General features: G+C 33.6%; 1 protein-coding gene across 1 annotated transcript in view; it reads left to right on the top strand.

Annotated features, from left to right (window-relative positions):
- Positions 1-26,405, top strand: part of LOC114329918 (synapsin-like) — a 60,841-nt gene extending 34,436 nt beyond the window's left edge. Inside the window, exons 4-5 of the mRNA XM_028279197.2 lie at positions 3,308-3,566; positions 9,783-26,405. Coding sequence (XP_028134998.1) covers positions 3,308-3,566; positions 9,783-9,955 — 432 coding nt within the window. The 3' untranslated portion in view covers positions 9,956-26,405. The remainder of the gene's footprint in view (positions 1-3,307; positions 3,567-9,782) is intronic.
- Positions 26,406-27,151: the final 746 nt, after the last annotated feature.

Genomic DNA, 27,151 nt, shown 5'->3' with positions numbered 1-27,151 from the left:
TTCTGAAATTGCACGTGTAGACCGGGCTTAACAACCTACCAGCTATTGTAGAGACGTGCTGGGTTAAATACTGAGAATTTGAGTGCAGAAAGAGAGGAATATTTTATTTTTGTGCCGGGGCGGCGTGGCTTGGAAATTTCCAAATGCAACAGAAAGACACTATAAATGAAAAACCGTTATTCTCAGAATAGAGATTATCAAAATATGCAAATACGAAGGACCTTGAGGATTTAATTAATAAATAATTAATATGATACGGCTCGATGGAACAGAAATGTTTAGGCAATACGTAAAGTATCCTTAACAATAGTAACCTATACTTATTGTACGGTTATAGAGTATATTCCCATAGGTAAGCTGGTTAAGAGTAGATAACGATTTTTCATATGTAATTTAAAGTATTATCTGCATAAATGGCACAAAGAATATTTGCTACGAGAGGTATATGGTTCAAAATGCATACAGTATCACGACTAATAAGTTATGTTCACATACATGTAGAGTACTTACAGTTTTATTCCTTGATGACGTGTCACATCAGAGCTCTGATTGAATTCCATAATCCATTTGGTTCATTTGTAAGGCACTCACTAATACGCTAAATAAATCATCGTCGATAATACTGAGCAGATTGAATTATCTGAGCGGTATAAAACGATAGCAAAAAAAACCGGTAAAATGCGGCCTTTTTACGAATAGCGGGAGCGTCGATAGATTAGAGATGATTCTCGTTAGGAAGCTTTTGACGATCTGCCCCGGCGAGGGGTTCAAATGCGAGTCTCAACAATAACCTGGAGTTTCCAGAAAGGTTACATAAATACTACTTGAATTTTAAGTAATCAGTAGTACAGGGGCGTAACTAATTATTTTAGTGAGCCGTGTATAATATATTTATTGTACATGGCTTATGTTTTGTTTTTAAATTTTTCCTAAAAAATTCGAAAGGGTTCTCTTATTTTCATCATAACTTGCTTAATGTTGATGCTATTAACTTCTCCAGCTAATTTGATAGGTATCCCAAAGTACTTTGACAAGTGTTTAGAAGGTATATTTTATAAAATGCATCGTTTTCCCGTTATTTAAGCTTGAATACCTAGATTTGAGTACTCTTCGAAAAAAATATACATTCAATTACTCATGACTCAATTTGAATTAACATTAGTTTAGTTCTTTAAGTGAGGAGTGTATTTAGTTTTTCATTATCTTCAATTTTGATAAGAGTAACTTTTAAAAAAGCTTATATTTTTTGAGTTGTACGTGAAAAACAGCTTTAAAACATGCATTTTTTTATGAAAAAATAAATTCTTTGATCTTTAATAACTCAAAAAGTATTGATTTATATTAATAACTTTATATAACAAATTTTGCTTAGAATTTTTCCTTCTATCGACTTGTGATATTATTCTTACTAAAATAATTTTCACCCCCGAGAAGGGGTGGCATCCACCCTCAGGATAAAAGCGCAAGTTGGCATCATGCCACATTTGTTCCTTCAGGTAACCTCTAACCACTCACCAATTTTCATGAAAATCGATGGAGGTTCAACGAAATCGAAGGTGAAAACCTTCAGTGACTGCACTATATCGATACATTTTTGGCAAAGTAATGTAAGTGACATTTTTGACGAATCATCCTTTTCCATTAAACACACTCTATTATTGTTTAGAAGGTACTGCCAACGTGTTGTAAGCCTAGATATATTATGTTTGAATTAATTCTAGACTTACTACACTTTGGCAGTACCTTCTAAACAATAATAGCTTTAGTTTAATGGAAAAACATAAAATGTCACTTAAGTTACTTTGCCAAAAATGTATCGATATAGCATTAAACATTTTTGGTTTCACGCTATACTCGGTGCAGAGTACAAAATTATGGCGATTGAGACGGGTAAAATACTGATGTTTTAGGGTCGATTTCCCATACCTGCTTTAATCTATGGTTTAGTTGACCTCAGTTCACCAGTGAACTTTGATTTTGTTTGGAATGCATTTCTCATTGCACGTTAATGTCAGTGCACGTTCTACAGCTTTCGAGAAATATCAATAGATGGCAAAAGGTGAAAAACTATCTCCATTTTGTACGACCATTTTTATGCTGTTTTTGAATAAAGTTAAATTTAAGTATTTATAGTCAAATAGTCATTTTAATAATTATAAATAAATGTTATAAATGTTGTTCTGAAGCTATTTTCTTGTGTCATTTTTATAATCAAGTATATTCAAATGGGAAATAAGCTACAATTTTACCTAAAAATGATTTTATTAACGTTTCGACGCCCAAGTCGGGTGTCGTTGTCAAAATACAAAATAATACTAAATAAATAAAAATGTTGTTGCTTAGTAAACAATTCTTCTAATAATTTATTTAATCTGACTCATTTATATCGGCAATTCAGACACGTATTATACATTTTAAAGTAGACGACTTTAAAATGATATTGCCAATATTGATGAGTTGCGTTCCTAAAATTGTTTACTAAGCAACAACATTTTTATTTATTTAGTATTATTTTGTATTTTGACAACGACACGCGACTTGGGCGTCGAAACGTTAATAAAATCATTTTTAGGTAAAATTGTGGCTTATTTCCCATTTGAATATACTTGATTATAAATGTTATAAAAACAAAAATAATGTTATCGTTTATCGTTAGGCGTTATAATATCGTTATAATAAAATAAGATATATTTATATTATGACAGCGTTTCGTGTTAATACAACGCATGCGTAATCCATGAAATCATCTGAACTAGGTTCTGAAATCTTTGAACGGCCAAATTCCAGCGTTCAAGCATCGTTCAAGTTTAAACTGCCATCGGTTGAACGCGAATTGAGAAAGACGATCTTGACTTTTAACTGACGTTCATAAAAGTTCAGGTTAAACTGGAGTTGAACTCGATATGAGAAATTGGCCCTTAGTGGAATAAATTCCCAGCATCGCCCGATGGCATGAATATGTCTAAGGTTCACAGTTTACTTTAATAGTTATCGACACTCACTTCATCTTACCTCGTTAGAGGTCGCTAAAGGCATACGTTGGTAAAATATTTAAATATATTTACCACCAAGCCGGTGCGTTTTGGTTCAATTCAGTCTTCTTGCAAAGCCTGTTTGATAACAGGTAAACCTAGAAATACGTGTCAGGGAATGGCAAGAGACTCTAATTGAATCAAAACCAAACCGTCTATTTTTATTTGGTTAAACATTTTTCTTCGAAACAAATTTTTCGAATGATGATTTAAATATATTTTTATACTTTACATTAGTTAAGCTTATGTAAGCAATATTATTCTTGAATTTTTAGGTCAACGACAGTGCTCTAACACTGCTGGGCGATACTCAAGAGGAAGACAGAAGACACATAGCCGATCTAGTATCTTCAAGAATGCAGGCCATTTGTAGACCAAGGACTCCTCCTCCCAGTGAAGAGCCTCCTCCGCCACCTGTTGGCCCACGTGGTATTCTGGGAAGCCTCAGTAGCCTTACACACTCGGAGACGCCACCACCGAGTGCAACTTCAGAGGCTCCCTCTTTGGCAAGTGTTGGTAGAAGAGATAGTCAAGGTGAGTTGGGTTTTATTGGTTTCTCGGTCTTTTTTATTATCTACAAATATAACTCTCTTCGTCTTATTCCTAAATAGTCTTAGGCGAGACTCTTTAGTCTCTGGCACTTGGTCGTAAGACCTTCGTTCCACAACTTGTTTTTTCCTTAAACTTTAATAAGTTCTATTGCCTCAACAAAGGCCAACAATTTTCTTATTAATAGTTTTAGGATCTCTTCTGGTTCAAACCTAAATTGACAAGTTCCCGCCTTACATTATTTAGTACATTGCAATAGCTTAGTATGTGTATGGCAGTTTCTTCTTCCATTTCGCATTTTCTGCACCATGGTCCATTCACCTTACGTAGTTTGTATGTATAGTACTCCAATACAGTAAACTCCAATGATGTTGATGATTTGAATAATCTTATAACTGAAACAGTGAACAAAAGCATTCTGCAACTGAAAAAACTAAAAACAACACACAATGAATTAGACAAAGAAATATTACAACAAATAAAAAAGGAAGATCTTAAATAAATCTAACAAAAAGGGAACCGAAGAATATAGAGCACTTAAAACCCTTTAATCGGCAAAATAGAAATAGGGGGTCCAACTTTCTGAAAATTTTGGTTTTGGGGCAATTTTGCTACGTGAAACATGAATGGAAAGTTAAATTTTTGATATCGTTATTGACTCAGCCACAAAGTGAAAAAGAAGAATTCCGGCCGTACGGCCGGTATATCGTTCTACAGGGAAAAATTAACTAGTGCTTTTTTATTGCTTATAAAAATATTTAAATTGTTATTGATATGAACTTGATAAAAAAATTAACAGGTAAATACTAATGAAAGAAATACATTAACGACGGACGTAGTAGTCTTTCCAACAATTCTTGGCACCGGAATGAAATACATGTAGTTGACATTTTCATTTCAGGCAGAAAGTGTGTGTTTCTGATTTCTTTCAGTATTTGCAAGCCTTTTTACTACCTGGAATCCATTCAGGAACATGATCTACTCCATCTTAACATACGTCTTCAATAGGATGCGCTGCCTTTTTAGTACTATTAGTAGTGAGCGGTGAATCTGAATGTCGACCAATGGGTCTTTTCTGAACAGAAGAGCACAGAGCTTGGGCAATTTTCACACGAAATTGGAATAGTCTCATGTTTTTTTCTTGTGAAGCTCCTTCTTCTTTGAAATCTGTTTTCGCAGCATCTTCATTATATGATCTAATACAAAATGAACGCATTTGTGACAGCCATATCCAGAAAATAGTAAAAGATACGTTTCATTGCATCCATTGTTTTAATGCGCAATTCACTTCGCCCCATATGAGATTCAATGAGGTCAACTCAAAGAAAGAGAAAAAATTAGTATTGCGTTGTGACTTTTCGTGTTTGATTAGCATGCCTGTGCCAGTGAAGCCCCCCGCTGATGGTACTATTTGTGGTCCCGTAGCTTCTACAGTTGGTAACGGGGATCTGGGTCTTTTTTTGGTTTGAATTTAGTGGTTGGTGCTAGTTGTGTGGAAGTTGATGCAAATGGTTCTTTTGATGCTAACGGTACGGGTGATACTGAAACGTCCATTTGAGTATCCGGATCAGCTGTTGGAACTTCTGGTGATATATTTTCTGATATTATAAGTTCCGGCAAAGTTATTATTGCCATTTCAGAAGTAGATATATTTGCATGTGGTTCTGAAACACCCACTTAATCTTCACTAACATCAGTGATATTACTTAGCTGCAACGGAAGGTTCGTGGAGAGCTCCAAATCAATAATATTTTCACGTAAACAGTCAAAAAAAAGATGTCATCGTTCTCGACTGTGAGGACATCCGCCTTGTAGTCCTAATCTCATAATCCGGATCGGCTCATCATCATCTTCGTAAACTATCTCGTCATCTGAATCAAGATTAGAGTTCATGATCTTGTCGATTTGTTCATTGGTTATTGTGGAAAGATCGTATTTTGTCCTTTTTTCCGCGTCTGGCAGCTCGTTATACCTTTTCGCACCATACTTTCGTCGTCTTTGAGATCTATTATTTTCCATGTTCTACAATAGAAAGAAAGAAATGTATAAATAATAAAAGTAAAAAAAGTACAAATATGTACTTTTATTCAAATACGCGAATGACTTATTTTACCGTACTCCGACAAGCCGGCCAAAAGGCGGGTATCATTCAACACTCAAAAAACAGCACTAATTTTACATTTTTCACCAAATACGCTAGTAAACTATCAAACAAATATTATAAGTACTTACTAAAACAAATATGAAATCAATTGGACAACTAGAACTATTTTATTTTACGGTTCAATTACACGTGTTCCAGAGCAATAATTTCTACGTACGATTCACTTGCTTGTTTCCACGTTGACCATATTTTATTATCTCTCAAGTAACTGAACCTATAACTTTTAAACCGTTACCACTGGTCGACACTATTCTTGCCGAAAAGCGGTGTAGTCGATGTGAGAGCAAATAAATTTTACATTTTAAAATAATTCGATTATTTTAATGCCGGCCTTATGGCGGGATTACCGATTAAACAAAAAAGAAAAGAAGAAGAAAAATTAATAACAACAATTATTGAAAAAAATAAGAGTATGAAATGCCTCATACCGATACTAGGACGACGTCAGATAATATCATTAATGGAAAAAGACGAAAATGAAATTACAACTAGAGAAAACATACTGAAATGAATAGAAGAATCTTACACGGAACTCTACAGAACACATCAACAAGACGATGAAATGAGACCAGCACGGAAATTAATAAAAAATGTTGGATCGGAAATAATGCCAAAAGTATCAATTTCAGAGGTACCTGCAGCATTGGAAAACATGAAGAGAAATAAAGCTGCAGGAGAAGATAGGATTACCACAGATATAATATTAGAAGGAGGTAAGGAACTCATTGCAATTGTAACTAAGCTTATAGACAGTTGATTACACCAGGGCAAAGTCCCTAAGAGCTGGAACAACTCTAAAGTAATCTTATTACACAATAAAGGTGATAATCTAAAGTTGGAAAACTACAAGCCCATCAGTCTACTGTCACACCTGTTTAAAATAGTCACCAAAGTCATAATTACACGACTAAGAAGGAACAGTGCAGCTAACCATATACCAGGGCAACAGGCAGGTTTTAGAAAAGGCTATTCAACTTCCGATCACCTATTAACCACAAAAATAGTAACAGAAAAATGTAACGAATACTAGTTTCCAGTTTTTATAGCATTTGTAGACTACGAAAAAGCTGTCGACACTATAGAACACACGGCTGTAATAAGCGCAATGCAAAATTGTAGAATAGACAGCAGATATATTAACTTAATAAAAGAAACTATGAACCAAGCTACAGCTACATACTACCTAAATGAAAATGAATACACGAACCCTGTACCATTAAACAGGGGAGTCAAACAGGGAGACACTCTATCACCCAAACTGTTCACCATAGTTTTGGAGGACGTGTTTAAAAATCTAAATTGGAAATATAAGGTAATAAACATCAATGGCCGCTACCTCAGTAATCTACGATTTGCGGATGACATAATCCTGATAGCTACTGACCTACAAGAACTGCAAACCATGCTTTCAGAATTACACACAGAATCTTCTAAAATAGGACTGAAAATGAATTTAAACAAAACAAAAGTCATACACTCCGAAGAAACCGTGACAATATTAAACGAAAAAGTTATTGAAAAAGTTGAAGAATATATATACTTAGGACAAAAAATAATACTAAATAGGGAAATTCAAACGGAAGAAATAAAAAGAAGAAGAAAGTTGGCATGGGCAGCATTATGCAAACTGAACTATATACTCAGAAATCAGCAAATTCAACAACATCTTAGATCTAAAGTTTTTGATGCATGCATTATTCTGATATTAACATATGGGGCACAAACATGGACAATCACAAAAAAGAATATGAACATACTCAGAGTCACTCAACACGCGATGGACAGCAATGCTTGGCATATCATTTAAGGACAGGAAAACAAACACATGGATAAGACAGAAAACCAAAGTCACCGATGTGGTACAAAAATCATTAAAATTTAAATGGGAATGCGCTGGACATGTAGCTAGGAGCGATCTAAACAAATGGCACAGAACAATTCTAACCTGGAGACCATACTAACACAAAAGACCCAGAGGCGGATCTGAGGTGGACAGATGATCTGAAACGAACTGCCGGAAAAATTGGCTACAAGTAGCGTACAACAAAAAGCAATGGAAAGGAAGACTTGAAGAGGCTTATGTTCAGATGTGGACGTGAATGGCTAGACGAAGAAGAAGAAGAAGGTATGGGTAATTTGTTAAACGGCAATGTCCAGTCACCACTTCATTGACTGTTTTGATATCCCGTTCATTGAGGTTCAAAAATTGTTGGAGAGTTCTTGTCAGTATTATTGATTATTTTTTTAGTGTGACTGGCTATCCATTTCTTTTGATGATTCCTTATCAGTCATCTCTGAACCTTGTTTTTCGTATCATCTTTAGTGATCCAACAGAAAGGTTCTGGATCTTCAAAAGTTTATCTCGAGCCTTATTTTGCCAACATATCTGCTCATTCATTCCCATGCAACCCTTCATGGACCGGCATCCATATTAAAGTCCACTTTCCACTTCGGAAATCGTTATCAAAATACAAACATTAATATTCATTATTAATGTTTTTGTTTTGATAACTATTTCCGAAGTTTGCCGAACTTCAAATAAACTTAATTTCAAACTCAAATTGTGGCTTATTCTAAAATAAAATAGTCAACTACATTAACATGCCACAAGAAAATAGCTTCAGTACAATATTTTGGGGATTTATCTAAGATTCTGAAATTTTCTAAAATTTTCTAATATTTCTAATCTACTACGATTTTCTACGATATTCGAAGATTTTCTAAAAATTTCTAAAATATTCAAGATTTTCTAAAAATTTCTAAATTTTTTAAGATTTTCTAAGATTCTAAAATTTTCTAAGATTATCGAAGATTTTCTAATACCTGGTGAGATTCTCTACAATTTTCATTTTCTAAAATTTTCGAAAATTTTGTATGATTTTCTCAAATTTTTCAAGTCTTCCAAGATTTTCCAATGTTTCCTCATAGACAAGGCGAAAACGGCGTGTTCGTTAGAAAAATATTCCCATGAGATTTTTTGCATAATCACTTTCGTGAGACATCCCAGAATAAGGTTAATGAAGTCGCCCACGTGAAAAGTGGTCCACATTTTTTTTAACAATTTTTCTTTAATCAAATTGCAAAAATCAATATTTTTGGCCCGTACAATTTTTGTTAGGTTTTTTGGACTATTCTGAACAAAATAGGTCTCTTGTAATTTTTCTCTAAAGTTGATAGTTTTCGAGTTATGAACAATTTAAAATTAAAAAAAAAAACAAAAAATGGCGATTTTCAAGGCTTAATAAATTGGTTAAAATTATTATTATTAAAGTCAGAAAGTGACTAAATCAAAGTTTAAAGCCCCCCCTACAAGATCCTGAAGGAATTTTTGTCATTATTTTATTACTAAGCTGTAATTTTTAAGTAATAATAAAGAGCGCCTGCACGTATTAGACGGCCGTCTAAGGTGAGTGCGAGAGAGATGCCATTCCGGCAGTCCAATGGGGCATCTTACTCGCACTCACATTTACAGCCGCGTCAATACGATCTTACGGCTTATTGTTAATAATTAAAAATAACAGCTTAGTAATAAATTAATAACACATATTTCTTCAGGGTCATGTAGGGGGGGGGGTAATAATTTTTAACCGAGTTAGTAAGTCTTAAAAATGGCCATTTTTGCGTTTTTCAAATTTTAAATTGCTTATAACTCAAAAACCATCAACTTTAGAGAAAAATTACACGAGACCTTTTTTGTCCAGAATGGTTTAAAAAATCGAGAAAAAAATTGTTCGTAGCAAAAATAATAATTTCTACAATTTGATTAAAAAAAATTGTTAAAAAAAATTTGGATCACTTTTCGCATGGGCGACTTCTTGAACCTTATTCTTGGGGTATTACAAATGTGATTATGCAAAAAAATCTCATGGGAATATTTTTTCCAACGAACCCGCCGTTTTCGCCTTGTCTATCAGATTTCATAAGATAAGAATAATTATTTAATACGTAATATAACACTTTTACATCTTAAAATATTAATTTACTACCTGTTTCCATATATTCCATATAAATATTTATGTTTATTATTATGATTTTAGCCTCACAGTCAAGCACAATTAGCAGCGCACCCAGTACAGGACGTCTTCCAGATCCCCCACCTCGTCCCGGCTTCCAACGCCAAGGCAGTCAGTCACAGTCTCTCGTAGAAGATACGGAAGACACCATGAAGAACCTTAGAAAAACCTTCGCCGGCATTTTTGGGGACATGTAAAGATCAACCAAACCAAAATCCACTTCAAAATAATACCAATGTATTTGTTTTCATTGTTAGGACCGTTGAACACAAGTATCTGCCCAAAATGGTTAGAATAATGATTCTCAGGTAACGAAATAGGTCTGGAAGAGGTAGATAGTCGAAGATTGACAAAATATGCTTAGGTTGTATAGTTAATAAATGAAATTCCAGGCTGTTTACCTGCGAAGGCTAAGGACTATTCTTCCTAGTCAGTCCTCCGATTCGGACATCGTACCACCTTGAATTTTCTATGTTTTCTCTTAAACTGTCTCCATATTTCTCTATCCTCTGCAAATCTGAAGCAAAGGTTTAGTGGAGCTGTGACCTCTTTTGTAATGTGGTCCATATACCTTGTTGGTGTTCTTCCCCGGACTCTCGCCCTTGCACCATCCCCTGTAATGTCAGCTTCTCAGATCATCTCTACACACCACATGACCAAAGTAAGCGGTGATTTTTTCGGTCACAATGTTTCGAAGCCTACTGGTAACGTGCAGCTCTCTAAGAAGAGATTCATTGATTCCTCTTGCGGTCTAGAATATTCACAACATTCTTCCAACAAATCCACATAAAAAATGGAGAAGACCATTTTTTACAAGCCTTATCTTTGTATCCATGGTGATATTGTGGCTTTTCCATACTTTGGTGAGCTTTATTGTTTCTCCCTTGACCATGGCTGTTCCTATTTTGCAACAACATATCATTGATTCTGATAATGTCTGGCTGGTTGTTATTTCTTCTATCTATGATCATAATTTTTGTTTGTTTTCTATTTATTTAGGGATAACCCTGCTTCCAAATATACTCGTTCTATTGCTTCTAACAGCTCCATTAATTATTCTAAGGATTCGGCGAAAACCGTTGTATCATCTGCCTACATTAAATTGTTTCTGAGAAATTTAATTCTGAGAATGGTTCGTGCAAAATGGCTTCTCCATATATGTTAAACAGAATAAGGCTTATCACGCAGCTTTGCCTTGTTTTTACAATCCTGAACGTCTCCGATAGTTCTCTATGTGACCTCAGTTTTGCAGAGTTTTCTACGTAGAGGTTTACCAGCAATGGCACTAGGTGTATTGCTAAAGTCCATGGTTGACTTGTTATTAGGAATCTCTATAAAATGTTTTATGCTTAAAAGATGGAGGAGTAAGATGGAGTAAAATTTAGGTGTTCTGAAAGGTGCGATTGCCTCGTTGATAACTAAAGGAAAAGTCCTCAGCCTCGATAAAAAATGGCGCTTCTGGAACTATACTTCTACATATTACTTTTCAAAAATATATACCAAATACTGAAAATTTTATCAGACAAGTAGTTCCTTTTATGTAGTTGCTTAAGTAAAGAACACAACAACTAATTTATAATATTTTTTATATTGTTTTGTTCAAAACTCTTTGCTTAAATCTTCAACTATCTACCTAAAGTATTAAATACTTTCTGGCATCACAACATTTTGGACGGAAACTTTGAAGCTCTTTACGTGAGGTTTGAATTTTGCTAAGCAATATGTTGATAATGATATGTTACTCACTGCCTTGGGCCAGGTACCTCCAGGTACCTCTTGTTAAGTTAGCGTAGTTGTTGATCTGAATGTAAAACAGAATCAAGTCATTTTGATGTTCGTTAAAGATATTAGCAGATGTTTTATGTTAAAATCAGTTTAAGAAGACATACGCAACATTATAACAGTTTCTAACGTAGGTTATTTACAGAAGTTTGGAAAATTTGGTGCACTTTAAAAAATATCAAAATTTACTTATAGGCAAGACATTTCCAGATTATAAGAGTGTAGTATCATAAAAATAAACTACTTGTTATTGTTTTTTGTAATATTTATATAATACTTGTTTTCATATTTTTGTAATTATTTTTTCTGTTAACTTTCCCTTTTCTTTTTATTTTATGTTCTTTATATTGACCTGCTGCTGTATTAAGAATTTATTTGCGAGAATGTGTATTTCGTGATTTTCTCAGCTATATCTTTCAACCAATATTATGAAATAATTTAAGACTACCCATTTGTGTCTTCGGTATTATGCTTAAATTATCCTAAAATCTAGCAGCAACTAAGTAGTATCCTGTTGGGGATCTATTCTGTCCAATTTGCTCTTAATAAAGATTTCTTTTTAGCTAAGGTCCACTTTTCTTCTTCTAACTAAGGGTATAAAAAGAAATCAATTGGGCACTCATAATACTACAGAAGAAACATAGGAAATTATCTATTTTCAGAACTTAATTTTCATAAGGTCTCTAATTCAATAATTCCGGCAAACAAATGGAGATTATAGTTTAGAAATGCACGCTTCACAATGGATACCTAACTACACTTGAGAGCAAAATAATCGACTCACTTGCTGAATTGTACACGTTAGAAATCTCAAATTTCCTAAACCTGTTTTCCGATTTGAGTTATTTTTTTTAGTATCTTATATCCTTATTGTTTAAGAAAATTGATGTAATATTATTGTTGCTATGAAGGGTAAAGGTCATTTTATACTGGGTGTAAAAATAAGTAATACTGTGTTTTTTTCTTAAAGTTCGGAACACTCTGTGGAATATTCTCGCACATAAAAAATATTTAAATTAAAATTAAATTGTAGCCTTGGGCTTTATTAACATTTTCTTTTTTGATTCATTTGCTTATGTTGGATAATAAAAAAGTTAGGTAGGTACGTTGACAACTAGCGATGTTTTTCATCAATAAATCCTCATTCTTTGCTTAGTTTAATAAGCAAGCCTAAAGTAGGCTATGAGAAATTAACAATTTAATGGATGTCAAATGGTTAACAGTCAAGAAGTGTTTGGTTTGTTGTGAAAATTAGTAGATTTATTATTTAAAGTTTAAATTAAGTCCGTAGTTTTTTTTGTTATTTAATGGGAATGGAACGCGCTACAAGGAATTTGACCCGCGATGAGTGTGTTCAAGTAGTGATCTTACATAGCGGAGGACTTAGCTACCATGCTATCGGCTCCTTATATTGGTAACAATTTTTTGCTAATGCACGATAATGCAAGACCACGTTCACGAACTGTAACCGAATATTTACAACAGGAAAATCTTCGGACTTTGTATTGGCCATCGCATAGTCCAGATCTTAACCTGATCGAAATTTTGTGGGACATAATTGGCAGAAGACTACGACAGCGTTTGCCACCTCCTAGAACCTTACAAACAGTAGCTCTCGAGATTTGGATTGATATTGATCAAGACCAAATAGCATACCTCATTTGTAATATAAAAGTACATATCTCTATTATTATCGAACATAAGCGAATGAATCAAAAAACAAGTTGTTAAGAAAGCCTAAGGCTACAATTGAGTTTTAATTTAAAAATTTTTATGTATGCTACAATATTACACAAGGTGTTCCAAACTTTAAGAAAAAATCACCGTATGATTGTTACACCCCGGTATAAAATGACCTTTACCTGTCTAGCGACAATAATATTACATCGATTTTCTTAAATAATAAGGCTATAACATCCAAAAAAATCACTCAAATCGGAAAACAGGTTTAGGAAATTCGAGATTTCTAACGTGTACAATTCGGCAAGTGAGTCGATTATTTTGCTCTCGAGTGTATATCCAAGATAAGTCAAATGTCATCTGGAAATTGAAGGGGAAATTATAAATGAGGTAATGTATTTTCCCAACAGAACTCGAAAATTACCGGCCCATAAGCCTATTAGACCACCTCTACAAGTTATTCACAAGAATAATAACAAATAGACTGGAAACAAAATTGGATTTTTACCAACCTAGAGAACAGGCGGGTTTTAGGAAAAACTTTGGCACTAACGACCACCTACACTGCATAAAAGGAATTATAGAAAAATCTATCGAATACAACCGACCATTGGTCCTGGCTTTCGTAGACTTTCGCAAAGCATTTGATACGATTGAAATTAACAGCATAATGAGAGCATCGGAGAAAAGTCATATAGATTATCGGTACTCCAAACTGATAGCGAACATATACAATAATGCAACCATGGCCGTCCGACTACACAAAGATACCAAATCTATAAAAATCAAAAGAGGAATTAGACAGGGAGATACGTTATCTCCCAAACTCTTTACGGCAGTCCTTGAACATGCTTTCAAACAATTGGAGTGGGACGCCAAAGGAATAAATGTCGACGGTGAAAGGCTCTCCCACCTACGATTCGCAGACGACGTAGTTCTTATAACAGACAACTTAAAAGAGACTAGAACTATGCTTACTGAGTTAGATGCCGCTTGTAAAAAGTTGGTTTAAACGTAAATTTTGGAAAGACACACTACATGACAAACCTGGTACCAAGCGAAAATCCAAAAGTCGACGTCAACGAAATAGCATTGGTCCATAAATATAAATACTTAGGGCATGAAATCCAAATTGCCAGGGAAAATCAAACTGCTGAACTACAGAGAAGGATTACCTTAGCATGGGCCGCATATGGAGCTCTATCAGACATCTTCAAGAGCAACTTGCCAAATTATTTGAAAAGGAAGACGTTCAACCAATGTGTGCTTCCAGTCATGACTTACGGCGCTGAAACATTATCGTTAACCCAGGCCACAGCAACGAAACTTTTAGAGTGGCCCAAAGAAGAATGGAACGGTCACTACTTGGACTGACTCTCAGAGACAGGGTCAGAAACGAAGAAATCAGAAGAAGGACAGGCGTCACAGATGTCATAGAGCGAGTAGCATGGCTGAAGTGGAATTGGGCGGGTCATGTAGCCAGAATGAAGGACGGGAGGTGGACCCAAAAAATTACGGTGTGGAGACCAAGAGAAGACAGAAGAAGTAGAGGTAGACCACCTACAAGATGGACAGACGACGTCAAAAGGATTGCTGGGAATTGGTTGCAGAAAGCCCAAGACCGACAAAATTGGAAGAAATTAGGGGAGGCCTATGTTCAACTTTGGATGCAGAAAGCTGGATGATGATGATGATGATGATGAATGTATTTTCATATATTTAGATCTAGATTTATAATGTGTTGTAAGTCACAAGACATCTATTAAGAAACACTCACTTCAAAAAGGAAAACAGCAAGTGAATAACAAGCATCTAGAATAGAAAATAAAAACCAGAATATACACAACCTACATTACATAAATATGATATTAAAAACAGATATGAATAATAAAAATCTGAACAACAAACTGGACAGAAAATAACAAGGCGATATTAACATAGAGTAAAATGGGAAGGATAGTAAATGAAGAAGGAACTGGAAATAATAAAAATCGAGCATGAGGGACCGTGAAGAATAGTTAATGTTGTAAGATAAATAAGGCGATTAGGAAGCAATACCACCATTTAAATGACTATTTCATTGTTTATTTCGTTTTCAAAACTACTTTCCTTAAAAAAACATAAACGATTATGAATAGTTCACGAAATTTTCCAAACAGTTCTATTTATTATCATTAGGTAGTGGTTAAATATGAAATGACAATATTACTACTTGTGTCCTAAAGTTTCACTCTCCTCTAAATGTCATCTGTAATCTATAATTAAGTTTTTGGGTAAGTTTATTAAGGTGTGTTAAGTGCATCGATGGATACAAGGCAACGAACTCTGATTTGGATTTTTTGCGGTCCACAAAAGAATCTGGCAATTTGTGTAGCCCCACGTTGGGCGCCAAATTTTAATTTTGCCCACTTGTCTTACTTAATTCCAAATATTAATATTGTAATTTTTTTCAATTATATTATTGAGGAAAAACACAGTTGAAAAATACAACTTTTTATTTGATGTATTCTCCATTTTTATGTTGTTTAATAGAAGTTCATTTTCACTCTACACATGAAAGGTGAAATAAATTATTTGTTTTACAACTGGGGTTTGCTCTATCAAAAGAAATGGAATAATATCAAATAGTTTTCTCAATGGCAACTGTGTATTGTCGGTACTTTTGAAATTATACGATGGTTCGTAATTAATAATAACACCTTCTATAGTATATCAGGTCAGGCAGTTGAGTGATGTGCTTACTTACTTACTTAAGTCGACGTTTTATTAATTACGTTGTCGAGGTAAGTGGGGTAATCAGATGTCTCCATGCTTTTCGGTCAGTAGCTAGTTCTTCTGTCTTTCTCCACCCAATATTTCTTTTTGCGAAATCCTTCCCAATATCTGCGTTCTATGTTTTTGCTGGTCTGCTTCTTCGTAGTTTTTTTTATCTGATGCAACTTTCCATACCATATTTATAGTTCTACATTCACTTATTCTCGCAATATGGGCGAATCACGATAACTGTTTCGTTTCAAGTCAGTCAAGTTCTAAGCTCATTCCGATATAGCACCATCCACGTATTTCTTCGTTTCTTATACGATTACGTTTGGTCACCCCGGTTACCGCTCGCAAATATCGCATATCGCATGCTTAAATTTTACTTCTAACTTTGTGGTTCACTGTCCAAGTTTCAGTACCGTAAAGTAGTACCGACTCGTATACAGTTTTGAATATTTTCATTTTTGTTTTAAGATTTACGTCCTATTTACTAATACTCGTAAAACTCTTATTTAATTCATAATATAATTTTGTTGCACTCATTACCCTGCTATTTATTTCTGGTTCTATATTACCTTGTCTATTCATTGTTAATCCTAGAGCTTGAAATTCTCTACTTGTCGAATGGTCTCATTATTTGGCTTTACATGTATATTTTATTGAATTTTCGATATTACTAAAGCTTCTGTTTTTTTCATTATTTATTTTCAACTCGAATTTCTTAAAAACTCCATTCCAAATATTCACGTTCACTTGCGAGACTTTTTCTGATGCTGCCTCAATTACCTGATCATCGGCATATATCAACTCTGACCCGTATACACCTAGGAGTTTATAAACCCCGACCCTAGTTCTGTTTACCCTATCCCTACATTCTTTTGCAAGTTTGTACATTAGAATGATGAATAACAAAACTCTTAGGACATAACCTTGTCTTATACTTGCCTTATATGTAAAATTCTAGAGATGAGCGGTTGTTCGTTCCTACATTATTATATTATGTATAATTTATATATAATCTTTTCTGCTTGAATTAGCTTCGGTTTCACATTTCTGCGGTTTAATATTTCCCAGATCTTGATACTTAGTCGATCTAAGGCTTTTTTCAAGTCCACAAAAAAGAGAAACAACTTACTGTCATGCTCTAGCGCAGCGGTTCTCAATCTGTGGTACATGTACCACTGGTGGTACATTTCATTTTTTGAGGTGGTACACAAAACGCAAAAACAGCCAAAATCAGCACAACTATTATAGTTAATTAGATCACCTAGTTAAATATGTATTTCAGTTAGGTGGTACCAAAAATAATAAAAAGTATTTGGTGGTACATGACACAAAAAGATTGAGAACCGCTGCTCTAGCGTTTTTTCTGATAGTTGTCTCGCCGTGAATATGAGGTCGGTTGTACCTCGTCTAGCCCGAAAGCCACATTGACTGTCATCCAGGAAGCCCTCGATATTTCCTCTCAGCTTTTTCTCTAGTATCATTTTGTAGATTTTACTTGCATTTACCAACAATGATATTCCCCTGTAATTTGAACACTTTAGTTTGTCACCTTTTTTGTATAATGGGATAATGTTGCAAGAGTCCAATCTCTAGGTACCTATGCATCCGGTATGCCAACAGATCCTTATGATTTTTCCTAGTATGTAATTTTAAACCTTCTCCTTCTATATATTTAAAAGTTCAGCCTTAACATTATGATGCTGTGTTTACTGTACTGTAAAAATATCATGAGGATTATATAAGGAAAAAGTTAAATTTTGTTATTATTAATACTAATATTAGCAATACAATTACAAAGAAAAATCATAAGAACCAAGGACACCCTCAGTTTGTGGAGGGTTTAAAAAAATATATTTTATAAAAATACGTACCCAATAGCCTAGCACATTATAGTGTATTAGTACTTTTGTCAAATTGATTCTTTTGTGGACAGCCGATATCTGAAACCATCATTTAGTTTAGGCGTGCAGCCAGCAGTGTTAACCAAAAATGATCTCTGCGAGGGCTTTATTCTCAGTGATGTAGTTACAGTGATGTTAAAAATACATGTTGTGAATACACTGAACTCTGTCAATATGCGAATAGGCCTTAATTGATATTATTACAAATTATAATATAGATTTTACATGATACGTAGCTGTAGTGAATAAATAAGTAGAAAAGTAATTGGTTACCTCCATTTACTTTGGTTTAGCAATATGAGGGTTAGGAAATTTTTATAAAGTATAATTTGTTTACAGCTAGTGCCATTTTGAAAATATCAGCATTTTTTATATTCTAATTGTGAATTTTTTTGTTTTTTTAACATTACTGTTGACAACTGAAATCTTAATTTTTTTAATATTTAGACATTTAAATTGAAATTAGTTCAGATATGTTGAAATATAAAATATGGGAAAAAAGGCAAAGAAACGATTATTATGCATCCTTAATTTAATATTATGGAAGAAAAAAATGTTGCCTAGAGCATGGTCAAATGGAATAAAATTGTACAAGTACACAAGAAGGAAAACAGAAGAGACTGTCAGAACTATAGATACATATCCCTATTATGTGTACCTAGCAGCAAAAATATATAAAATAATAATAGAAAGAAAAATCAGGATAGAAATAGAACATAAACTGGAGGACGTACAAAACGGATTCAGAAAAGAACATAACCCACAAGACCATATCTTAACCATGCACCAAGTAATAGAGAAACCCTTAAAAAGAATAAATAAGTATTCACAAGTTTTGTAGGCATGGAAAAAGCATTTGATTATATCGAAAGGAAAACTATATGGGAGAGCCTGCAAAAGAAACAAGAGTAAACAAAGACTTGGTAGGTTGAACAAAAAGTACATATGAAAACAATAAATACAATAAGAACACAAAATATGCAATCGCAACCATATTTGAAACAACACAATGAGTTAGACAAGGAGGTAGTTTAAGCCCAATACTTTTTATAAATTAATGTAATAGATGAGATAGTGAAAGAATCTAAGAAAATCTTTAAAAAATACTGTATAGGATGAAATATAATGTAAATGATAAATTGAAAGATATGCGTATTTGCAGGTCACAAACAGCAGGAAAACTGAAGCATACTTTAGAAAAATGGAATTCAAAAGCAAAATAATACAACCTAAATGTAAATAAAGGGAAGACACAGATAATGAAAATAACAATGAAAAAAGACAAGGATGACCTAACCGAAGTGGAGATAGATCAAGAAAAAATAAAGCAAACAAACATACAGTAACCTGGGAACAGTAATAAATAATAGAGGAAGCATCGAGGACGATTTCAATAACAGACTAGGACTAGACAGTACAAGAAAATTATTCCAGGCTCTAAATAGAGGATTCCATTACTTGACACGAAAAAGGAGAAAAAATTAGCATGGTTTGGCCATTTAACACGAAAGGACAGTAACTGGCAAGTGAAAAGAATTTGGGAAGGTAAAACAATAGGGAAAAACATAAGAGGCAGACCAATAAAAGAGTGGAGCAGCGACATAGCCGATATATTACAAAATAGGGGCAAATCTTAGTAAGAGCCAACACAAATAGCGAAGAGCAGGAAAGAATGGAGAAAATTCATTAAAGGCTAGAAGTTCCTCCAATGGTAGAAGAGGAACGATTACAGTAGATTCCCTGAATCTTTACCCGTGCGTCATCATTTAAAGCATACGAAATAAGTCGATTATAAGTCGGAAATTGAAATTTACTAAACGCAACAGCAAGTCACTACTGTCACTTGCTGTTGTGTTTAGTAAATTTCAATTTCCGACTTATCATCGACTTATTTCGTATGCTTTAAATGATGACGCACGGGTAAAGATTCAGGGACTCAACTGTATGTATGTTATGTAAATTTAAATTTCTTAAGGTTTTTTTCATAAATGACACTAGAACATAAACAAATTCAAACGATCGTTAAATAAATGCACTAATTAAGAAGGGTGTACCTAAAGTGATCACGATTCGCCATATCAGTTGCAAATAATTTTTATATTAGTTTTTAAGCCTTATTGGGAAGCCCTTCTGCATCAAAATTATCACTTATCAGTTGCTTAGACCACAGTCTACGTTTGGCATATCTAAGCTTAGGCAATCAGTACTAGGTTTATAAATTTTGTTAAGAATCTAGTGAGTTGGTAATCAGGGTGTGACTAAAATCTAAAAGGGAAAAATATGTAAATATAAGATTATACGTTTTCATTTCAAAGTTTTAAGACATTTTCGTGTAAACCAAAAGAAACATGTGGAAGAATTAATAGTGATGTTATATTCGAGGGAGTATCGACAAAATTAAAAACTTAGACAGACATGGGAAACATCTTGTTATATTGGGAAACAATTGTATTTCAGTGAATGTCATAATACATTTAGGTTGTTGGTGTTGCTTCAAATATATGCAACAATTACATTAATTTACAACCTTTTTAGGTTATCTATGACCGCCTTATGCTTCGCATAAGGGCTATTCTATGGTAGGCTGTATATGAGGCTACTTTATCTCTCTCTCTCTCTCTCTCTCTCTCTCTCTCTCTCTCTCTCTCTCTCTCTCTTGTCGTTTCCCCATTACTGAGGACCGTGATTTCTTCCAATATTCCCAACAATGTTTCTACATTGGTTTCTATCTTCAGCTGCTGTAAGAGCTTCGCAGAATGAGTTTCCAGCTGAATGCTTTATTTGGTCAGACCATCTAGTTGGTGATCGTCCTCTTGATCTTCTCCCCGGAACGTTTCCAGAAACAGTTAATCTCTCCAAACTGTCGTCACATCTGCGAACCACGTGACCAAAGAATTGCAGAATTCGTTGCAGACATATTGTGGACAGCCTTTTTTTAATATTGAGTTGGTTTAGAATGGAAACGTTTGTCCTACGAGCTATCCAAGGTATACGTAGCATTCTTCTCCAGCACCACATCTCAAATGCATCAATTTTTTGGCGCTCGCATGCGCGAAAATTCCAAGTTTCTGCTCCGTATAGAAATATTGAGAATACAAGGGCATTCACCAGTCTCATCTTGATATTTTGAGAGATTGATCTGTCTTTCCAAATTTTAATTAGGCGACTCATCGCATTTTTTGCCATAACAATACGTCTCCGAACTTCTGCTTCACAGTTACCATCGTTAGTTATACTAAACCCGAGATAGACAAAGGTGTTTACTATCCGGTATTCCTGTAACATGTTAGTAAGTTGAATAGTGTCGAATCTGTCGACCACCATTATTTTTGTCTTAGCTTTATTGATTTTCAGACCAACTTTATTGCTTTCATACTCAACTCTTCGCAGAAGATCAACCATTTCTTGCTCATTTGCTGCTATTCTATTGTAATCTGTGTATAAGGCAACTTTGGACCACTTATTACTATGACCACATCTTTTTTTCTGTTTCTCTGTATTCTCCTAACTTATAAAACATAAGAAAATCTACGGTTTCGTTTTGATTTACATATCTCCCTCCATCATCCGATAGTACTCTTTTTAGGTCTACCTGTTGTCAAGGATTCTCTGAGGAAGACAAATTTACACCAACACGACCGTAGTTTCTCGATATAAATTAACTATTTATATCACAGTATGGTTAAAACGCCCTCTAATGGGGAATAAGTGAAATGAATTTCGACTCGATTCAAATTATCTGTTTACCCAGGTATGACAATACCAAAAGGCACCGTTAGGAAAATATTCCAATTTACAGTTCAGAGAACCTGTATGAAACGAGTCTGTGTACTCTAATACAGATTATGGCATTAGTAAAATAAGAAAATCTACGGTTTCGTTTTGATTTAAATATGTCTCCCTTCATCCTCCGATGGTACTATTTCTAGGTCTACGTGTTGTCAAATAGGCTCTGAGGAAGATAAATTTACACCAACACGACCGTACTTTCTCGATATAAATTAAAACTATTTATATCGCAGTATGGGCAGAACGCCCTCTAACGGGGAATAACTAATAACAGCACTATCGGTGGATGGAGGGAGACAGATTTAAATCAAAACGAAACCGTAGATTTTCTTAATTTACTAATGCCATACTCTGTATTAGAGTACACAGACTCGTTCCATACATGTTCTCTGAATTGTAAATTGGAATATTTTCCTAACGGTGCCTTTTGGTATTGTCATACCTGGGTTAAACAGAGAACTTAAATCGAGTCGAAATTCATTTCACTTCTGTTTGTCAGCTCTTCTGACTGAATCTTCTTTCTGTAAGTAAGAGTGATGGTATTAATTCTACTTATCCTTATACAGGGTGTCCAGAAACTCTACCGACAAACGAAGACAGGAGATTCCTCAAATAATTTTATGACAATTTAACCCAATTCACCTAGTCCGAAAATGCTTCCTAAGGGAGTTAGAGCTCTTTGAAGATGGCGCCATGTAATTAGTTTTTCTTTAATACCTCCAGAACGCTTCTATTTAGAAAAACGAAAATTGGTATGTTTATTTACTTTCCTGAAATGAATCGATTTCATCCATTGCGAATTTCTAGTACCGGTCATAGGCGTACGTTTTGGGTAGGGCAACGGTTACTTTATTGCATAACTTTTTTGTCTTCAACTTTAAAGCATTTTTGATACTGGATTATTAAATTGTAAGGTATTCTAGTACTAAAAGGTACTCTTACTTTAAGTCGATAGGATACACCGTTTTCTAGAAAAATCTATTTGAAAATTTTTAGTTTTGGGAATTTGAAAAAAAAAGTTAAAATTAAAAAAAAAACGATGTATTTTACCAACTTAAAGCAAGAGTAACTTTAATACTCGAATATCTCATAATTGAATAGTCTCGTGTCAAAAATACTTAAAAATTAAAGACAATAAAGGTATGCTATAAAATAACTGTTGACCTACCCAAAACGGACGCCTATGACCGGCACTAGAAATTCGCCATTAATGAAATCGATTAATCTCTGGAATATAAATAAATGTACCAGTTTTCATCTTTCTAAATAGTTTTTTTTTTAATCTTTTTTTTTTTAATTCAAGGAACGAAAAATTTTCAAATCGATTTTTCTAGAAAACGGTGTGTCCTATCGACTTAAACTAAGAGTATCTTTTAGTACTAGAATAACTCACAATTAAATAATTCAGAGTCAAAAATGCTTAAAAATTAAAGACAAAAAAGTTAGGCGATAAAATAACCGTTGCCCTACCCAAAACGGACGCCTATGACCTGTACTAGAAATTAGCAATGGATGGAATCGATTCATTTCTGGAAAATAAATATGTATACCAATTTTCGTTTTTCTAAATAGAAGCGTTCTGGAGGTATTTAAGAAAAACTAATTACATGACGCCATATTCAAAGAGCTCTAGCTCCCTTAGGAAGCATTTTCGGACTAGGTGAATTGGGTTAAATTGTCTTAAAATTATCTGAGGAATCTCCTGTCTTCGTTTGTCGGTAGAGTTTCTGGACGCCCTGTATACTGGCGTGCCCTGTTGAGGTACATCCGTCTTCTGGTTGCTCCTCTTTTGTTAGTTTATATTCTCCAAAATTTTCCTAATCATAAATTCCACTTATTGATATCACCATAAAGGAGTTATTTGTGTTGTGTGTATATTTGATTCATCTGGTTGATTCGTTGGTGTTTCGTGTCTTAGCCCATATGGAACTTTAGTGCTAAACTTAAAATTGACTATATAGGGCTTATTGCTATTTGCATACTCTGTTAGATGGTCTCTTAGAAGTGTACATTGAATTCGATAGATGGCATTGATGGTAGACCTGGAAATTGTACCATTGCACATTGGCTGATTAAGTCGTTTTTGATGATCTGTATATGGAAAATCCTTATTCTCCCGTTCCTCTGTGATATATTTCGGTTTCTTATTACCTGTTAATTCTTTTAGTACTACTTTATATCATAAGCTTCTCCTGTAGACAGTAGGTACTTCCATTGGAATAAAGTTATTTTCGTTTATGAGGGCTTTTGATATTTTCTCTGTATCCTCGCTGCGTTTATCTTAGCTATGCTTTTCTTTCAATTTATTATTTTGTCTATGACTTCGACATTTTCTGTGATGTTGTCCACAATTTTTCCTCACTAATATTGGCTCAATATTTTTAAAGTGTTTTATGTCGCTTCTAAATCATCCATCTGTGATTGTTGATATTGCTTTATCTTGGATATCGGGTGCTTTTCTGAACATTTTGAGTTCGTTGGAGTATTTGTTCGTGTATCTTTCTCTTTTGTATTATCTCCAGCTATATTACTTTTTATTGTTTTTATTTTGCTGTGGAGGTTGTCTATTGTTGCTTTTTGCTCCATGCAAGAGACCAATAGCTTCTCTTATTTCGTCAATTTTTTGTTGTTTTTTTTATCTTTTAATTCTATTCACCACTGAAAACTAATCCTAATAACAATTTCAAGCTCACGCTAAACTATACTTGTTTCTCCATTTACTAGATTATTTTTTCAAGCTTGACTAAAGTTGACTCTGAAAATTTTCACTTAAAAATAGAACAGAAATCAATGCAATAGTGGGGAATATGAATATAATACAGAAACAGTTACAAAAAATAAAAGTTATTGTTGTATTAAAGACAGATAGCAGCCAAATAACTTCATATGATTTGGGCATCTTAAATGTAGAGAACGTAACACAAGAATTGATAATAAAATACACGACAACAATTTATAACACAGTAATAAATAAAATACAGTGGAACCTCGATAACTCGGATTAATCGGGACCGCGGCCGATCCGGGTTATCGAAAATCCGAGATAGCCGGAGAATATGGTAAAAATTAATAAAATATGGTATACTTACAGATAAACTCTGTTAGAATTGAAATAACATGAAATATATTTATAAATATGCACAGTACCTACTCATCAAAATTACTAAAAAAACACCAAACACAAACATAAGCAAACGGAAGCGAACAATACAAGACACACAATACAGTCACAACGATGTAATGTTATTTAAGAACAGTGAAAACTAAAGACCATTGTTTATAAAAGAATTTTTTAAATAGTCTTTCCTAAACAATGCTAAGACAGTTTGAAATAAAAAGGAATAGGTACTACAGACAGGTGCCTGTTTTTTCTGCGGCGTGTGCTATGAGTCATTTTTAATATCGTATAGTTCAAATTACACACATACACATTATCTCTCAAATATTATATTACATACATTTTTATTGTTGAAAGGTTTGTCTGATAATTAACTACTTTGATGGGAAATAAGCCACAATTAAATTGAAAAATAATTTTATTAACGTTTCACGACGCCCAAATCAGGTCGTTGTCAAAATATAAAATATTGAAAATCAAAATGTTTATCTGATGAAAATCGGTCCGGGTTAGCCGGAATTCCGGGTTATCGGGGGCCAACTTATCGGGGTTCCACTGTACCTACTATAAAGCACCAATTCTTTGAAACTCAAAGGTAGATTCTATGGCAAAATTATAAAAAAAACAGAATTAAACAAGAATACTAAGAAGAGGAAGTACAGGAACACGAAGCCAAGAGATACGCTTGTTGTTTATCGACCTCATCAGTCAAGCTGGACAGAAATGGAATACCAAAATATTTTGGCATAGAAATCACGAGAAAAAAAGATAGGAAGACGAACATATGATATAGGGAAAAAATGATAAAGAGATGGGATAACGACATCTGGAGGAGGACTTATGGAATGATCGATCGAAGAAGAATTTGGAAATAACAAGATGATACAAAAAATTTGTAAACCGATATGTTATGATACAAACATAGCAGGAATATAATGAAGATACAAACATAGCAGAAATACAAACAAATATTAAGGTACACTAAGTATATGTAAATATCGTACAGTTTCAATGAAAATCCGAACAAAATTAATCTGGCGTAGACGTTTAAAACTTTATTAGAAGGGTGTAGCTATGCAAATAATCTTTTTAGTTACCAAAAGGCAAAAATATTGAATGAAATGGAATAATTTTCGTAGAATTTCGCCATTTGATGCAGTTTTTTCAGCACCTGCTATTAAAAATTCATTACTATGTAAAAATAAAAAACAAGCTACATATTTTTTATATCCGTACATTTCTTTTTTCTTATCTGAGCACCTATTTCTTGTTTTTAATAAGTTTATCTGGCTATTAGGTAGTAAAATTGAATATAAATTAAGTACAAAACTTTTTATAAATAACATAATGTAAAGTTTAACACAGATAAGTAGTTTTAAACTTTTTTAAAATGAGAAGTACTCTAAACCACCTTGTTGCTGTAAATATCAAAATCAAGCTAAAAAAAAGTAATTTTATGATCGTTGTTACATTGTATTGTGTTGTTTTTAGTCTGAAAATTGGAGGTAACAGTAAATAATTGAGGTTGTAGTAGATCAGCTTATACCAAATTAAATTTGCAAATTGTATAGTGTTATATTGATGGATATTATAATAAATAATAAGAATTTGGGTTGTGTTTTATTAAATTGCTGTATTTTTATTTAGTTAAATAAATCCTCGACTACTGTTAAGAGTTATTATTAGCTGGCGATACCTACAGACAATATAGACTAGATAGGCCAGGGTAATAAGACAAAAATATACCCTATTCGTGACACTTCAACAGCCAGAGCACTGAAGCGTTTTTCGACAGGTAACATCTATAAGAACAAATTATAACTATTTTTTTGCGTAGGATCTGGCGGCAATTTTTATTTATAAACAATTTAGTGTCAAAAAACAGCCTTTTTTCCTTTTTTTTTTTCTAATTAATGAAAAACTGTAAGACTTACGGTTTTCTTACTACAAACATCTTCGAGGGAATGGAAAAAGCTTTAAAATAGCCTATCACACATTTATTGTTAATATAATTGCGAAAAAAGGCGAAAATTCAAAAAAATTAATTTCGCAATAACTATTGTAAAAATAAGTGTACAGCTTTGAAATTTTTGTCAAATGAGGGTTCTTTGGTGCTTAATATGTGTCACAAAAATTTCAAAGCGATTCATTCAATTGTTTAAATTTTATTCAAATTGTTTATCCCAGAGAGCTTTTTTTGCATTAGTATTATGTAAAACTATAGTAAATTTTTCCTTATAAACTTTTTGAATAACCTTTTTCAATAAAAATAATAATGGAATTCGTTGATAAAGAACAATTAGTTATATTGAATGATGGTACCTCCATCAGAATGGTACAACCAGGGCAGAATCCAT

This window comes from Diabrotica virgifera, chromosome 2 (assembly GCF_917563875.1).
Source record: "Diabrotica virgifera virgifera chromosome 2, PGI_DIABVI_V3a".
NCBI lineage: Eukaryota > Metazoa > Arthropoda > Insecta > Coleoptera > Chrysomelidae > Diabrotica > Diabrotica virgifera.
The sequence above is the reverse complement of the archived record's forward strand: the minus strand, read 5'-3'. Positions and strand labels throughout refer to the sequence as shown.